The sequence below is a fragment of the Urocampus carinirostris genome, chromosome 3 (assembly GCF_059441175.1).
Source record: "Urocampus carinirostris isolate Australia breed hairy pipefish chromosome 3, RoL_Ucar_1.0, whole genome shotgun sequence".
NCBI lineage: Eukaryota > Metazoa > Chordata > Actinopteri > Syngnathiformes > Syngnathidae > Urocampus > Urocampus carinirostris.
In genome coordinates, this window is record NC_142351.1 from 56,724,205 (window position 1) to 56,741,188 (window position 16,984).

The following is a 16,984-nucleotide window of genomic DNA, read 5'->3' on the forward strand; positions in this document are numbered from 1 at the left end:
GTACTCTCACGGTAATACACCGGAGCCTTTACATACTCTGCCGCTATGCCGCAAGTGACATAGATCCTAGGAATCAAATGGATTAAACTATTTAAAGGCGGTGGAATAGTGTATTTCCGACACTGCGGTGTTGACATTTTTGTTTTACTTTTTTTGCTATTTTAGCTAGCGTTTTTCTTTATAATTAAGTCTATCTTTTCCTTTATTAAGGAAAAGCGTGTTTTGAATATGCTATCATTTTTGGGGGTGCTTGGCTTAAATTTGAGATGCTTGAGCACCCTCAAAAACGGGCTGGTTATGCCCATGTACATAGGTAAATATGTTTTCATCTATATCAGATTATTCATATAATTTTCCTTTGACTTAAAATGGTGAATATTTTTTATCAACATATACTTGAATTTATTCCTAATGAGAATGCATCATAAGAGCTTGCTGCTGTTCCATTCATTCAAATTCCTCCACTATGGCTAAGTAGGCTGGCTGTGGGTGGAACACTCCCAGGCTGTAAAAGGGGCGCGTTCTGCCCTTGGTCCCAAATGTAAAAAAATATTCTACTTAAAACTCGTCTCCCTACCGCAATTACATAAGATCGTTGAGGCTCATTTTGATCTTCATTTTTGTCATAAAATTCAAAAAAATCTGCAAACAGGATCTTGACATATTTACTTTCGGCGCATACAGCGCAGGGCGAAAGACAGGAGTGAGTGCCTGCACTGGTTGCATAGCTCCACCATCTCATCTAGTCAAATTGTTCTGCGTGCTCTTCCAGGGTTTGGGCCTATGAACGGTTTGGTATGTGGATTTTCATCATTAGGTGTCTCAATAGTTAACGCAGATCATTTAATGAGCTTCCATATAAAGGATTCCTTATCAATGTTCAGCCAAAATGAAGTTTTGTGTGTCACACTTTAACTGTAAAATGTAGCATAAATGTGCCCTATATATACTGGAAAGTGTCCGCTAATTCATTGTCGATCCGGCTTGGCCTGCATGTCATTAACTTTTGCTTGTTTGCAAATGGAACGATGTGGTGGAAATTTACATTGAGTTATTTTATCTTTGACCCATATGTATACATAAAAAGAGCCATATATGGCCTGCAAGCCATAGCGTTCTGACCCCTGCACAACAAGACAGAGTAATAGTGGTGGTCGAATAAATAGTGGCCCCTTTAATCAAAATGTATGTAGTATAATGGAGTAATTGTATAAGTTAAAGTAGTTTAAACCATCTCTGTTGAAATATGCCTCTTTTATTGAGCTACACATAGATTGCATATACTGCCACCCGGGAAGCAATTATATACAATGCTTTGTTTGCCTTCCGTCCTCCACGCTACAAAATATTTCTCGAGGCAATCATGCTCTGTGCTCACTGTGGAGGCGCTGCATGTAGGTACGTTCTCTGTTGTTAGGCACCAAAACAGCCAGAAATCTCTTCAACTCTATTGTTCCTCGGGCATTTTCATTCCCCGGCACCGACAATTGGAGTGGGTCAAGAATAGAGGGAGGGAAAAAAGTCCAGATGATGAGGTGAAAACAGAAGCCTGACGAACAAAAAAGAGACGTAAAACCGGGAGGGAGACAAGTTCTTGAAAAGGAAGCTTCAAAGAAAAAGAGAAAGGAGATGCTGTTAGCGCCACTGTCAGGTGCTGTCAGGATGATGAATGGGAGGCCAAGGTGGGCCGCCAAGGTTCTAATGGGAACCGCTGAGCTTTGCGTGGCTCTCATGAGCATTTGCGGAATGTTATTAAACGAGCTCAAATTAAAGATCTTTGACACCGCCTCACAAACTTTCCTAAAGTGAGCCTGGCGGCAATGCCTGGCGTTCTTGCAGTGGCCCCGGACGGAAGCAAAAATGCTTGCAGTGAACTGATTGAGTAAATAAAACCCAATGATATGTTGATCAATTCCCAAGCAGACGCCAACAACTTCTGATGATTTGTGACTCATACTGTTGTGTTTTCATGAGGGATGTTGCTGACACTTGGATTAACCACAAAGACGCTGGGGTTGACTTGAACCGTGCTTACATTCAAAATAGCTCAAGTTACATGGATAAAACGGTGTTGTCGCTATTACCTGACAAATATTATTATTTTTTGTCATTTTCAAAAACACATGTTTGCAGTAAAGTCATTGGGAACTATTTAGCGCTTCCTAGTCGTAAAAAAAACATTCACTAAAAAGACAATATTGATTTGAATAAATCATGCATTTTTTAAAATATTCATAGGCATTGATGGGAATAACACGGTTATAAATAACGCTGTTATAAATAACGCTGCTATTTAACAGTATTTTTTTTTCAGTAACAATTTTTTTTTCCATCGCTACAACGCCGTTATCTTTTTGAGGGTCAAAATTGGTGAGTTTACGTCCGTTTTTTTGTGTGTATTTATGCACGTTTTTGTGCGTTTTTACCCACATGTTTTTGTGTGTTTACGTCCGTTGTGCTTCCGCATGGGGGCCCATAAAGCGGCTTGCCATACTCTGTCAATAACCTTCTTTAAATCAACAAAAACATGATAGAAGTTTCTCTGGTGTTGTTGAAACTCCTTATATAGGATGCGCAGATTAAAAATCTCTTTCACCCCCTGAAACCAACCTGTTCTTTGGCTAGGATGTTTTCAGGCTTTGGTTTCAGATGACTGCGGCAATATACTAAAATAAAGTCAATCACGACAAATGCCATCGCTAAATTTAGTAAAAAAAATTACCAAATAAAAAAACTAAATAAAAGTTAACTTGTCAGCCGTTGGTAAAAAGCGTATTATAAACAAAGATTACTCTTCATACTGCAAAGAAGTACATAATTGAGAGCAAAAGTACGCCATCATAATCAGAAATTAACTTAAGGATATCATTTGACATATACTCAAATAAAATAAAATAAATCAACTCCAATGCATAACGGCTTCGAACTGAAATATTTTAAGACAAATCCCTATTGCCTATTTTTTGTGGAAATAAAGGAAAACTAAACCTAAACATACTATTATTTCTCAGTTGTTATCAAAGATGCACCGAAATGAACATTTTGACCCGAAGCCTAAAAAAAGGAACCTGAAACACCAAAACTGATTATTCTACCAATCTTTCCAAACCGTCCATCCATCCATCCATCCATCCATCCATCCATCCATCCATCCATCCATCCATCCATCCATCCATCCATCCATCCATCCATCCATCCATCCATCCATCCATCCATCCATCCATCCATCCATCCATCCATCCATCCATCCATCCATCCATCCATCCATCATTGGTAAAAGCTTAGCAGAGATTAAACGGCTTTTCTTCCTTTTTTTGTGTTTTTTCTCTCCTTGCTTTCTCTTTCTCAATCTGCTGAAACTTTTGGAGTGAAGAATTTTCAAATGAAAATATTTCGAGGCAAAAAACGTGATGCTCTCTACTACTTCTTCTACTTTTGTGGCCACTCCCTCTGCATTTTGACTAATTTGACATTTTATGAATCGTCGATAACGTTAGACTCGATTCCAAGTCTTCTGGCTGGAACTCATCAAAGGTCAAGTATAAAACTCACTGAACAAACTCAAACGTACACAAGTGTTGAGTCAGATCTTTCGCCCTCACTCCCGATATTGATTTTTGTGTCAGGCCTCAGCATCGGGGCAGTGGAGGGTAGCCGGGGCCGTCCTGCGGCGGGCAGCTGGAGGCCATTTCACGCTCCCTGGTCCTCATTTGTCATTGAGCGTCGTTAAATAAGGGTAGGCAAATACCCCCTGACACGCGATGGCCGCTCGATCGAAAGCAATTAGGCGGCTTTTGCCATGAAAATCTCCCGGCGAAAAAAAACCGTGCGGCTTGAGAACTCACACTGAGCACGTATCTTGTGCGCGGGAGGGGTTTCTTTACGCAACAGGTCATACCGACTGGTACTCCTGCAATTCTTTCCCAGTTCACAGAATATCTCAAACTGGTAGAATTTCATGATCGACAGAGGGTTCTCTGCCGGGTTTAACTCTGGTGGGCAAACTACGGCCCTGTAGGCCTCTTACAGCCCGTCAGGCTTTTTAATTGTGCCTGCTGAATGAAAATGGTCAAAATCATAATAATATATACTGTACCATGGGTTTCAAACACGCTAACTGCGGCACATGGGAAGATAATTTGTGGTCCCCGGCTTTAACAACAACAAAACATAGTAATGTGCTTTTGGTAATTTTGGGTGTTGTTTTACTGTTGTTTTTTCGTGTACCTTTCTGTATTTTTTTTCTGTTCATGAAGCTTTTATGGTCACTTTTCAGTCGTTTTTCATTCATTTTCATACTTTTGAGTCGTTTATTTATATATTTTGGTACATTTCCATACTACATTTTTAAAATTCTTATCCCCAAGTTTTCTAAAACCAATCACTAAAGGTAAGGTCAGTGTTTCCCAAACTTTTTTGAGCCATGGAACAATCGTCTCATCAAAACACTGTCCATCGCATGATCATTTTGGTTAATAATTTTGCTGTAACTTGGAATTGTACTATATTAGAACCCGTTTTTAAATTTTCCTAATTTTCAGTATTATTGCTATTTTTATTATTGTATTTTTTCACATTAATTTAGTTCTAGAAATATAACCAAATAACATTTAATTTGAGCAAAAGTTATCTTCCAGTGAAACAAAAAAAATATTTTCTATTTTCTAACTTTTTTTCCCCTTCGTAAAATTAAAAAAAACATTAAAAAAAAAAATCGGCAAGTTTATGTTCAAGATTTTGACTATTTTGATTAGTTTTATTATTGATTGTAGTACAATTTCAAATGTGGTCAGCGTGGCAGTAAGAAATAATATTTTTGGGTTATTAACAGTGCTGAAATTTTGTATTTTACTACCGACATTGTTTTCTCAAGAGAACTAACAAAAATAATTTGTCAGGGAAACATATTTAAAAATTCTTTGATATTTTCTTCTCCTTTTTTTCATCAGTAAAATAAGAGAACAATTTAAATGAGCAAAATGATGTTCAATACTTAGTAGTTTGCTTATTTTTGAGAGTTTAAACAGCTTCATCAAACTATAAAGATTATTCATCTAAATATCTCTATAATTGAAATCTAAACCTCTGTCTCATCCAAATCTTATCTCAATTAAAATCAAAATCAATATACATCTATCTAATCTAAACTACTTTATAGATCCCAATTTGTGTGTGTGTGTATGTGTGTGTGTGTGTGAGAGTGTGTGTTTTTATATGTGGCTTATCGGCTCCGAAATGACTGAACCAATTTTCGTAAAAACTACAGAGTAAGATTTGAGGCCTCTGGGAGGGTCTTTGGCTAAGTTTAATGTGAAGGGACCCCCAATATATATCAACAAAATTGATAAACACCTGCTTTTGTGTACGCACGGTTCTGGAGCTGCATTCGATCGTACTGCTCTTTGGCACTCCCTAGTGGCTCCCTGGCAGTTTTTCAACAAACCATGGCCCCAACAACCCTGCTCAAGTAGAACGCCTGTTAACGCCAAGCCCAGCAACGCAAGGCCATTATGCTTGTTTAATATATTTTTCATATTATCTCATGATCGGATTATTACTGTAGTATACAAAGAGCCACTAAAATAGTATTCTGCTGCAACCTACTGATATGGATGAATGTTACAGTTACTACACTGATCATTGCAAGAAAGTAAAGATACTGAACAGTGGCATTCTTTTTTTTGAAAAATTGGGCAATTTCCTATTGCACACTACTAAGTTGAAAAATATTGGGTTATGTGACTGACCAGAGTCCGCCTTATGGCTGTAGTTCATGCCCGAGCTTTTCAGTGAGCTCAAAGTGACGACGGGTGGCTCAAGTTCGGTTTCGGTGTCGCTCCCGCTACTGCTGCCTGGGTACGTACACATTCGCAGGGCTTGGTCCTAGTTTGAAAAAGAAAAGATTGTGTAGTTCAAAATTGGATGGGTGAAAGTGTTAGAAGTTCAACAATTACCTGTTAATCATGATTATTAATAGATACAAATATACAAATTATTCAATCCAAACTCAAATTATCATTACAGATTTGTTTTCCTTCAAAATAGAAGACCAATTCAATTTGTGTTAAAATAAAATAAACATTCAACCAACTTTGAAACAGCGCCGCAATTGGTCACAATCGATTACATTTCAGTTTTTTTTCATAAATTATACAAATAATTGGCTGAAGTAAAATGTGAAAATGCAAAATAATGTTCCCGACACCAGGAATTTTATTTTACTTTGGAAAATAATATCCAACATTTTTGCATGTCTTCCAAAACATCATGGACCTCATTTACCTTATCAACCTTGAATGAATGAGTGAATGAATGAATTTTATTCCGGCACAACACCGAAAAATAAAAATAACATCATCCACTAAATAAAAAAAGGGGAAAAAATATTTACGCACAAACAAAACCCAATTGATTTAAGGGGACATTGTTTGTTATTTAGTGCTTCATAGTGGTAAAATAGACTTAATTACTAAAGAAACATTGTTGGTTTGAGTAAAAAGCAAGATACATGAAATATCGTATAAACCTTTTTTTCATACTGGCAGGTTGAGAAACTTATTTCTATTTGACAGAACTTGAGGCCACTAAGGGGTAGCTAACATGATTGTTTGCTATCTTTCTGTTACGGATATCTCCAAAACACATAAACCTTGTCAAACGCTGTTCCAAGAAAATGAGAAGAAAATTGGTGTGGTTTGGTCACTTCGAGTCTCCATTGTTTGTACTCTTGTGTTTTTTAGCCCTCAATTTTGCTTGCATGACACAATTCAGCAACACATACAAGTCAAATAACACACTGTCCTTTTAGCAAAATGTACTCATTTAGAATATAAGGATTAAACTAAAAGCATTTTATCTTAAGTGATTATCAATTAATGGGCAAAATTATCAACTGATTAATGGAATTACAAAAATAATGTTTTTTTTTTACCTTAAAATGATTCAAACCTACGCATAAACCATCACCATACTGTACCTTTTATTTAAAGTCCCCAAAGTAATGATTACACCACTATTGGGTATTTGAAAAAAATGGGAAGTTGTGGCCATAGTCTTACTTCGTTTTTCACTCTTTAATGCAAGACTCCCCATGAGCATGCTTCATTTTGAAAATTGCCTTCCGTGATTTTTTTTGAGTGTGCACTTCAAACCTAATTTATTAGAGAAGCGCAAAATGCAAACACTGCAAAATACATTTTTCTCCCCACCGCTTATAAGCGTTTTCTATGCATATATACAGCACTTGAATTTAACTTACAGCAGAAATGTCGCGCTCCTTTGCATTCATCTTCCTCCAAGTTTGATGGTCTTTGTCCTCAGTGGAGGCGGTGCTACTACTTCTTGGTGTAAACAGACTCAATCTTTTGGCCCTGTTTACATCTAGAGGTTAAAAGACCGAGAAAACAAGATGAATGGACAGTTTTGATGAATTCAACTGCTGGCTGTGTTGCGGGGAAACGGACTGTTACATGAAAGCCCTGCAGAATATAGGTTTTGATCATACGTAAAGATATTTAACTGATCATGTAGGGAATTTCAGGATTGGCTTCACAATAATCACATGAAATACTTCCATTTAATGCCTGAGTCTGAGAAGTACCTCTTGAAAGTGAAATAATTAAGCTGGATTAAAATCAGTTGAGGACAAAAAAGACAATTAGAAGAAACTGTGGTTCTCAATTGACCATTAACACACAAGGATATTTCAAAATACATTTCAAAAGGAACATCAATGTTAAAAGGTTTTGGTTGGATGAACCTTTTCCACAAGATTTTCTCTTAACTCAAAATTAGTCAATATTTTTGTACTTTTTTTGTGATCATGATGAAACAGATGACGTGTGATGAGAAAGCATAATCTTTACATGTTTTATCCGACTTTATAATAAGCCAAATGCTGATCTTTTCTGAATAAATAATAATGTGTGGCTGTATTCAAATAAATCTGATAAAAGTATATGTGACTGGCTGGCAACATGTTGAAGGTGAAGGTGTCCCCTACCCACTGCTCTGGCACCCCCAAGACCCAAGAGAGAATAAGCGGTGCAGAAAATGGATGGATGGATGGGTGGAAGGATGGATAAGAGTATATATGACAATGATGATAAGATGTGATTAGTTTTTCCATGGAATACTCCTCTGACAATCATTTAGTTTCCTGAATGTATGATTGTGAAAAGTGGATAGACTGTCAAGGGGAGAGGACCAAAATAAGGCCCAGCTCCTTCCCATCAGCCCTTCATTGTCTTTAGATTTTTCTCAATCTTTTCATAAAATTATATTATTGTCAACTTGTATTTTGATGAACATAGGGGAACAATAAAAATGAGAATCTATCCGTCCATCCATTCATCTATCTATCTATCTGTCTGTCTGTCCGTCCGTCCGTCCGTCCGTCCGTCCGTCCGTCCGTCCGTCCGTCCGTCCGTCCGTCCGTCCGTCCGTCCGTCCGTCCGTCCGTCCGTCCGTCCGTCCGTCCGTCCGTCCGTCCGTCCGTCCGTCTGTCTGTCTATCTATCTATCTATCTATCTATCTATCTATCTATCTATCTATCTATCTATCTATCTATCTATCTATCTATCTATCTATCTATCTATCTATCTATCTATCTATCTATCTATCTATCAATAAAGCAATCTACATCATGATTTGATTTTTAATGTTATTATTTTTATAATTTTATTGAGATTACATCTAAAATACTTCATTTCACAGGGAGTACAATAGGAACAGTAAACAGTGCATGACTTACCAGCTAGTTTAGGCAATCGCGTCTGGGCATCCGGGGTAAAACCACTGTAAGCAAGGGAGGGGTCAGAGAAGGAGTGACCCAAACTTCCAGGAGCATGCGGGCAGGTGTTGGGTTGGGAAGGCACTTTGACATTGGGTTGTGAGCGTTCTGGAGATAGGGATGGAACCTCGGTCTGGAAATCTGTGCCGGAATTGCGTTTGGGGAGGTGTCGGCCACTGGCACGTGTGACAGAATCAGGGAGAGGGAAGGTGCCAATTCCACTGTCCAGTGTTCTCATCTGACAGTTGGACCCTAAAGTGATGAGGAAATGTGACAATAAGGGGATACAAGGGTTCAGCACACAGGAATAAAGGTTTCACATGCAACGGAAAGGCTGGTGAGAGTACAAGGTGTCTGTGGCGGGTTCAGTTGGCGATAAAGAAAAGAGAATAAAAGACAAAAACATTTCGGTCATGTTAAGGAGAATCAAATTAAATACTGCTTTGTTGCAAAGGCCAACATGTCTAATATTTTTTCTTGTGTCTCATAGAAGTTTGGCCATGAAAAATAAACAAAAAACCTCTAACATGGACCAATCCACTACTTGAATTATTTGACAAAAAATAATTGGTTTATTTGATCCATTTTCATTGAAAATATCTTCTTTTATTTTAGACAAACGACCCCTGAAACATACCCCTCATCTTCAAAAAAACAAGTGTTGTGTTGTGAAGTAAAAATCATCATCAGAAAAATAATATGTGTGTCACGTTTCAGAAAAAAAATATTTATTTTTTTTAACTTTGCCCTGACGTCTGATCACAAACACCATAACCCTCAAACCCCTAGCCTTCTAACACCCTACCTCTAAAACCTAACCTTCCAATCCTTAAACACATAACCTCTAACCCTAGCCTCTAACCCTAACCACTAACCCTAATCATCAAACTCTAAACCACAAACCGAAGCCTTTAACCGTAACCCAGTTACCCTCTAACCCTAAAACTTAACCCTGACCCTACAACAGTCTAACCCTAATCCAGACTTTAAGCCCTACCCCTTAACCCCATATTCCAGCCCCAAAACCTCACCCCAAACCCAAATACCAACCTTGAACCATCAACCCTAACCACATCCACTGACGTTAACCCTAAACCACAAACCCTAAACTACTAACGTTAAATAGTTAAGTTGTCTTTGGGTCCTTTTTGACCCAATTTGGGATATTTTTACCCAAGCTTTGCATGTGTTTAAATGGACACAGAGCTGCTGAGGAAACGTTGGAGTGCTCAACCAGCAACATCTCTTAAAGGGACAGTGTGTATTTTTAAGCCCCTCATTATGGTAAAAGACCTTATTTATTAAAAAAACTTATATATAACTATATATATATATATATATATATATATATATATAACTATATATATATATATATATATATATATATATATATATATAACTATATATATATATATATATATAACTATATATATAACTATATATATATAACTATATATATATATATATATATATATATATATATATATATATATATATATATATATATATATATATATACATAAAACTATTAATTATTATAAATTTGTTTTTATAACACTCACAGGGGAGATATTAACATTTGTTTTACATAACACGAGCTTTACCTAAAGGGAGCTGACAAAATTATCCGCCGTCGTGTTGCTACGGGTACCCAAAAACTTCAATAAGTCTGGGGGAAAAAACGAAGTAACATTTTTGTCACTGGAAGTCTCCATAGTTTGTATTTCCCTTGTGATTTTTAGCACTCAATGTCGGTTGCAATACAGCATACAGTGACATCTAGTGTTCAAAAGATACACGTCCCTTTAAGTTTGAAGGTATTGAGTGTGCCAGCTATGCGTAATGTATCATCACTGTGTTTCTAACCATTAAGCTAAAAAGGCAGCACGGAACTTAAAAGTGTGAAAGTTGACAAAGTAAAAATCTGTAAAGCTATTTCATCTCAGTACATAGTCCACAACAAAAGTTGTGTTTTTTATATTACTTCATGTGTTCCAGGCCTCTATCCACTGAAATAAAAACTTTTTTTCGCTCTCCCATACGATAAATCCCCAAAATGGAGAATCGAAATATTTTTTTCAAGAGTTGGGAGAGTTACTTTAAAAATGTAATCAGAGACAGTTATTAATTACCTGTTGAAAAAAATATAATAAATGACGTAATCCTATTATATTATATCATATTATATTGTAGCAATGTCATTAGATTATTCTTAATTTTATTGGAATACTCCCATAATAAAAAAGGTAATAGCAGACAAAATAAGGTAATACAATAAATAAAATTACAGTGGGACCTCGCTACTTCACGGTTCCACGTTCGCGGGTTCAAAAAAAAATAATAATAAAATAATATAATTATTTATTTTTTTTATTTTTTAAGCATTTTTGAAGGGGCGTCGCTACTTCGCGGATTTTCACTTTTCGTGGGTGGTTTTGTTCCCCATTAACCGCGATAACCGAGGGATTACTGTACAACATTTTGTATAGGATACAGTAAATGAACAATGTAACTTTGAAAAAGAAACAGAGGAGACCAAGATCAAGTGGATGGCGGATAATATATGCTTTGTTTTAGTTCACATTATGAGCATATCAGAGTGAATGTGTATGCGGAATGAATGAGACCGCAGAAGGAGAGAGAAAGAGAGAGAGAAAGAGAGAGAGAGAGAAAGAGAGAGAGAGAGACAGAAAGAGTGAGAGAGAGAGAGAGAGAGAGAGAGAGAGAGAGAGAGAGAGAGAGAGAGAGAGAGAGAGAGAGAGAGAGAGAGAGAGAGAGAGAGAGAGAGAGAGAGAGAGAGAGAGAGAGAGAGAGAGAGAGAGAGAAAGAGAGAGAGAGAGAGAGAGAGAGAGAGGCAAAGGGGCATGGCGAATGTGAACAAACCAAAGACGAGAAAAAGAATAAAAAGAGTTCAAACTAACGCACACTGGACTTCAATATTGCCACGTATTGTGTGCAACATAAGAATACTTTTAAATACAATTTGAATCTTGCAACGTAATCCTTATTTTGTTAAAATACCTGTAATTTGATTTTCTGTCACTGTAACGGAATACAGTTAATTTTTTGTGTCCTGATTACGTAACGCCGTTACACTTATTTGGTTACTCCCTAAACCTGGTTATTTCACCTTAAACCGATACAAAAACACGCCAGCCCCCAAACTCTAGGCGCAAACTCCTCTGCACCAGTCGAAGAATCCCAAACAAACACATTACTCAAGCAGTTTTGTGTGCACATTATGCATTTGACATCTAAACGCGTAAACAGCACCTGGCAAAATCATTTGACGTAAACATGCACGGATGAACAGCTTGTTGTCTGACGCAATTGAGAACATTCGCTGCACGGCATCATAATGCAGAACAAATAACCCAAGGGATGGTTGAAGGGAGGGGGTGCTTGGCGTTGAGAGGGGCTCCTTAGTTAGAGAGAAAGAACCGAATGAAACTGGCTGTAGATTATTAATAGTATAATCGAATGCCAGGCCTGAGATTAGAGAGTGCCCTCTATAAGCAAACTATAACAAGTTCTAGCGTAGGTCCAGCCCGAGGCAACAGCCACTGGACGTAATGTAGTTTTTCATGAGCTGCTCTCACGTTCAGGCTCCATGCTTGCGGGCAAAAAAAAAGCTAGTGTGTGGCTACTTTCACTGTTCGGTGGTCGGCTTCTTTTACTTCTGATGTATTTATTGTTTTAGTGCTTTGGACCATAAAAAGACAGTTTTTTTATTGTGCAGGCAAAGCATTGCGAGAGCTTTTGACTCTTTCGCTGCCGTCGATGGCTTAAGACGTCAATGGCAGTGAATCAAAGCTGATAAAGTCTATAGCAGTCAATGGCAATTTTAAAAATTAATTACAGTCACATTGATGATGATTTTCCTTTGTATGTCACACATGTTAAAGTCAAGGCCAGGGGGCCGGATTTGGCTAGCACAAATATTTTATATGGGCCCAGAGATGATCTTCATTCACTATTGCAGGGTTCCCAAACTTGCCACTCCCGGGCCATGATTGTCCTGCGGGAAGATAGTTTGGGGCCCACGGCCTAAAATTAAAATTGTGTTCATTTTATTCATCAAGATAATTAATAAATTTCATGCAAAACAATATCTCGTAACTGCCCCTAATGCATTTGGAGTTCTTCGATGCATATTGTAAAATGTAGTGGTTAAAAAAAGCGATGTAATGTATGACTCCGTCCTGATCCCGAGTGCTTCAAAATCAATTGGTTTAAATGGTCCATTTATATAAAATGTCAAATGAAATATAACGTGCATCTTGTCTGCATGCATATTTATTCAGAAACACAAATGAGCAAAATTGGATCGGCCTACATTAACTTTTTTCCTCATGTATTGACGAGGTAATGTATTCAATCCATACACAAATCACCAAAAGTTTTTTTTACTTTCGCTTTTGCCAAGCTTCTTCACCGAATGTGACCTGTGACCCAAAAGGTTTGCCCAGCCACACAACACTTTCATGGAAAATTTTAGGAAATAGGTTAAAAACTAATATTAAAAATGCATCTGGTTTGGAATTCCCTGAAAATGACATAAAACATGTTCTGAATGATGGTGATGTGATCTTTAATCTTTTCCACAAATGCATTTATAGTAAGTTTGCCTTATGTGGACTAGAGGGCCCATATCGTAATGAAAATTGTGTTTGTTGGTTTGACCTTCTGCTTTAAAAGCAGAATGATGGTGAGATGAATTTTTGTCAGACTGTACTCAGTTTACAATCTCCATCACTCTGACGGGTTGCTTTAATACTTTCAGACACACCAAAAAGCATAACAGCTACTCTGTCATTATGACCTTTAAGTCGGGGTGCCCGTGTTACAATCACGTTGTATATCCCATTGCTATCATGCATCTAAGTTTATCTCATTGGCTGTCAAGCTTTGCCATGTCTGAGTACTCTCTCAGCAGAGACATTCACATATTAACACTTACCCATCATGTGGTCTTGACCAGTAGCATCTGCCATGCATCCCTCTTTGTTATCTGCCTCTACATTAAGTTTCTGACTCATTAAGAGTGTCTGTGAAGTAAAAAAAAAGCCATTCATTTACTACTGATGTTGTTGTCATCAAGTTGGTCAATTAGTTTACAGTATTTTCTGGACTATAAAGTGCACCTAAAATGCTCATATTGGCCAGAAATTTGAAAGTGTGGCTCATAATCCGGTGCGCATTGTTGTAATTAAAGAATACTGCATATGGTAGCTGTTCTACTTCTGAGAAACATATAGTTTGGTCTTCGAGTGCCCTTCTCTGGCTAACATGTTTATTGTTTGTTGCTAAAGGGAAAAACAGAGAATTGCAGAAATTGGACGGCAGCTCAGACACAAACTTTTGAACGTTCATCGCAAAATGTTTCGTTGTTGCTTTGGACAATAATAGTATGAAAGTATGAATTGTGTTGTGAATAGAAGAATGAAGAATTTTGATTGTGGTAATATACTCTTGTTTGAAATGTTGTTAGCATGTATTAGCTTAGCTTAGAATGTATCTGTATAGTTGGCAAGCTAACAGGACTTTGTACTTGTTTTAGTTTTACGGCAACCTCATAAGGGTAATTGTAAGGGTTAATTGTTGAGGTCATTGACGAAATTAACAGCAATTAATGAAGTGTGGTTATTCATAATGAGTTTCACTCACTATTTAACCTGGCGAAAAAGGGGATACTGTTAAGGTCCGGCACCCCTTCTACCACCAGAGGGCCCCAACAATGGTTTGAACTGGGCACAGTTTTGTATTGATTATGCATGGCTGCATGGCCACTATTGGTATCTGAGTGTGTGTGTGAATGGGTAAGTGTGAAAGCACATTGTATTGCGCTTTGGGAGGTCTTCATTGACTTGAAAAGCGCTATATAAATGCAGACCATTTACCATTTACCATTATGCTGAACCCTGTATAAGGACATTTTGAACATAACAGGTCGTCGGGTAATTTCCACCACCACGACAGGTTTGTTTGTTTCTTGTTACTTTGCTCCTTTGATTTTTCCATTTACATTTTCGGTCTTTGTTTCTGGTTTGGACTTTGTAAGGTTTTGTTTTGACATTTTGTTGTTTTGTGAAGCCATGTTTGTTTGTCATTTTGTATCTCCTTTCATTATGATATGCAATCTCTCTTTTTAGGCATTCCTGCCTCCAGTTCCCACTTCCACCACATGGGTCTAACACTACCAAACCCAAGAGATACTTCGGAGCAATGTTCCCTCTAAGATGCGCGCGTGCGCAATTGCGCACTGCCAGCACATTCTCAGCGCACAAGAAAATCTAGCCAGCGCACAAAATTCAGGGCTCAAAATTGCTAATTAAGAAGTGAATTAAGTCAAAGTTACAGTGCATGAAGGTAAAAATGCACGGGTTCCACTGACGCTGTGTTCTAAATGCGGTATTTTGTAGTCAAAGTCGAAGTACAACGAAGTTGAGTAGTCAGTATGGTTTTTCGAGAACCGGCTTCTTTGGCATGGCTCACTATCAGGAACTGGCTCTTTCGGGCTCTGAACGGCTCTTTGGGTTGTTTTTGCTTCTTTAATCCCAACATGACCAAAATTATGCAAAAAATTACTTAAAGGAAGGGTGGAATAGAACAAAAAAGAAAAAAATACCAGAATGAAAAAGTAGTGAAAAGCTGAGAAAAAAAGAAACAAAAGGAAGAGAAAAAAGAAAAAAGTAACAGCTAGGAAAAAATAAACACAATGAGATTTTTTTAAAGGACTTTAAAAAAAAAGTAGAAAAAAACACGGAAAAAGAAGAAAAAGTTTGTGCATTCGAATAATTTCCAATTATATCAAGTGAATCTTGTTGCCAACATTGTACTTCTACTAAAAAATTGTGATTAAGTACAGTTCTATATCTTGCAACCAATCAAATAAGCCCCCAAAAATGTTAGTATTATGCGACAAAATATACCAGGGAAAAAAAAGAAATGGATATCTTGTGAAAGAATTGTAAAAACAAACGACGTTTGTAGGCCGTACAACCTTTGCAATAGTACATAAGTCAATTCATTCAAAAGAGAAAAATAATTTTGCATTGCCGGAAACTCAGCAAAATGTAACATGATGTCAAGTTTTTGACAATGATTTAGTTGCCACACTTGGGATTGCTGTTGCTCACTGTTGTTTCAAGCGTTGCTCACCGACTTTGTGTGAACGCTCAGACCCGTGAAAAATTACAGGGAACATTGCTTCGGAGTGAGGACAGGACAGAAACCATTAATGATTTAAACCATTATTTTTTTGTGATGAAATCAGATGTCATTATGTTAATTTATGTTCTATGAAATACACAGTTTAAATTTTAATATATGTATTTATTTTTGATGCAACCCTAGCTCTTATTGTAGTTTTAATTCCATGCCCCATATACAGTCCAGTGTGTCTTTTATACCAAAAATATGTCAATTAAAAAATATTCTTTTGGGGTGCGCCTTTTAATCCAATGCGTTTTAGAGTGTGGAAAACACAACGCTTTTCAACTAATACTGAGAAAAAATATCCCAGAGGTCATCAAGCGTCTCCTTTTGTTGTATTGTGGGAAGAAGATGGATGGAAGGCCTGTGGAATGCTATCAAATGGCCCTTTGTCAAATTGAGTGCTTCAGATAAGGAGCCTCCTCTGTGCTATCAAAAGCCCACATCAGGATTAAATTTCCTACATAATTCTGAGGGGCTCTCTCTTGGACTGCACTCAGTCCTCTCTGTTAAATGTCCCTTTTTTATTGCCTTCCAGCACTTAAGAGCTCCCTGTCGATCTTTAATCTTTTAACTCATCCATTATAAAAATACTATATACGAATTTGCTTATTTTCATTTACAACAAGCTGTGATTAAAAATAAGACAGAATAAATCAAAAGTATTATTGATTCATTTAATGCCAGTCATAATTAAATGCTAGTGCTGTTAAATAATAGATCTAGAGCTGTAACTGTGGAGTTAACTCTGAAGTTAAAGCTTGGACCTCGGAGTTTAGCAGCGGTCTAAAATACCGCGGAAATACGGCCCCTGGGACGATAGTGTTTATAAGAAAATTAAATACAAGTACAGCCAAAGGAATCATGGATTTATTTGTTACTCATTGATTTATTAATTTACACAGGAAAATGAATAGTTTGCCTTTGAAACATGTATAATGCACAATGAAAGTAAAAAGTGCCATGATGTGAAGTGCA

The 16,984-nt window shown here is 37.2% G+C and overlaps 1 protein-coding gene across 2 annotated transcripts in view; it reads right to left on the reverse strand.

The window, feature by feature from the left end:
* Positions 1-16,984, reverse strand: part of LOC148370206 (nck-associated protein 5-like) — a 131,337-nt gene that overhangs the window by 3,291 nt on the left and 111,062 nt on the right. For both annotated transcript variants that reach the window (XM_088332604.1, XM_088332605.1), the window contains 4 exons: positions 13,752-13,839; positions 8,753-9,043; positions 7,259-7,380; positions 5,748-5,883 (listed from right to left, as the gene is read on the reverse strand). In XM_088332604.1, coding sequence (XP_088188730.1) covers positions 5,748-5,883; positions 7,259-7,380; positions 8,753-9,043; positions 13,752-13,839 — 637 coding nt within the window. The remainder of the gene's footprint in view (positions 1-5,747; positions 5,884-7,258; positions 7,381-8,752; positions 9,044-13,751; positions 13,840-16,984) is intronic.